This window comes from Penaeus monodon, chromosome 22, assembly GCF_015228065.2.
Source record: "Penaeus monodon isolate SGIC_2016 chromosome 22, NSTDA_Pmon_1, whole genome shotgun sequence".
In the NCBI taxonomy this organism is placed as follows: domain Eukaryota; kingdom Metazoa; phylum Arthropoda; class Malacostraca; order Decapoda; family Penaeidae; genus Penaeus; species Penaeus monodon.
Window position 1 is genome coordinate 22,866,341 of NC_051407.1, and position 1,525 is coordinate 22,867,865.

General features: G+C 33.8%; 1 protein-coding gene across 1 annotated transcript in view; it reads left to right on the forward strand.

Annotated features, from left to right (window-relative positions):
• Nucleotides 1–1,525, forward strand: part of LOC119587012 (carnitine O-acetyltransferase-like) — a gene marked incomplete in the record, with an annotated part of 21,142 nt that overhangs the window by 805 nt on the left and 18,812 nt on the right. The window contains 1 exon segment of the mRNA XM_037935759.1: nt 554–702. Coding sequence (XP_037791687.1) covers nt 554–702 — 149 coding nt within the window.

Consider the following 1,525-nt stretch of genomic DNA (forward strand, 5'->3'; position numbering starts at 1 on the left):
TTTTAGATACACCATAGATATTGACAGAACAAAAAAAATTCAATAAATTATAAATAGCCAAGTGAATCTAAGCCACAATATAAGCAGAATTAATTCACTAATGAAGAAGAGGGATGAACAAGAATGTGTGGTACCACATTAAAAGGTAAATTATCTTTATCAGAATTGGTCAATTCAGAAAGATTTGGTATTGAAAGGAAAATTCTCTCGGTAATTATTCAGTCTCATTTATGACTCTGTGGCAACATAAGTCTTATTTGTGAACTGTTGAGAGACCTATCACCTCAAGTGATATTACAGTGTGATCTTATTTTTTTTATAGTAAGAGAAGCAGATTATGCAGTGGCTTACATTCCCATGAATGAGGAAAAACCTCTGCATTCAAACATAGAAGTGTCAGTAACTGCTATATGAAATATTCCTAACTTTGAATTAATTATAAGTATAAATAGATATAATGAATGCTAAACAGACTACATTAGTCTCAGTTAATGATACTTTGTCGTTAAGCTTATTATCAGCAATAGCCTGAGAGTTAATGATACTTTGTCAGGGGCTGAGGAGTGGTTGGAGTGGATACATACGATCGTGTGCATCCAGTTACACAATGGTTGCTCCTTCAAGATCCCTTCATGATCATCAGGGGTCACTGCCTCGCCTTCCTGTGCCTCCTCTTGAAGATACACTGAATAAGTATCTCAAGTAAGACCTTACTCATTGTGTTTATATAAACATTAATGCTATGTGTCTAATGTTACAAGAAGGTATGTTCTGCCACTATGTCTAGGATTTACACTTATATTATTAGCATTGGCATTGGCAAGTATTTTAGATCTTATAGAAAACTTTGATGGTACGTTTCATGTGTCACGCATCATGTGATAATATTAATGACTGGTGAGGTTTTGAAAAATGATTAGTAAATTAAGTGCAAAAACATTAGGTAAGAGTTTTCAACTGGATTGCACTTGCAAGGGGCAAGTGCAGTCCTTAAAGCATAAACTTCTACAGAAATTGGTATATGACATAAAACCTTTCAAACCTAGGGCTTTGCCCCAAGACCTTGCTGTATTTCCTTAGCTAGTCTCCACCCCCTGAACCCCCTTTTTATTTCTCCCTAGCTAGTGTGGTCTTATTGTATACTTGAACAGTGTATAGTAATACAAGAGTCACTGACTTATCACCATGATTTATAGGTTCAGTGTAGTACTTGATACTGCACTGTATACACTAGAAATATTTGGTAGCAGTAATATATCTTTAGATGCTTTATATAGAGAGACAATATTAGTGCATTCATTTTTTTTTCCATTTCATGCAGTGATTACACTATATAGAATGGGAATGTATCATTTCCTTTAGAATATAATTTGTTGATCTCTTATACTATACTCCAAGAATAAAACGTGTGAAAATACAGAATTTATAGAAAAGTGATTAATGAGAGAAGCCAGTTAAGTTAATAAGATTCAATAGGAACAATGTTCAGCACTGAAGATTCTGAAAGTTCCTTTCAAAACCCATA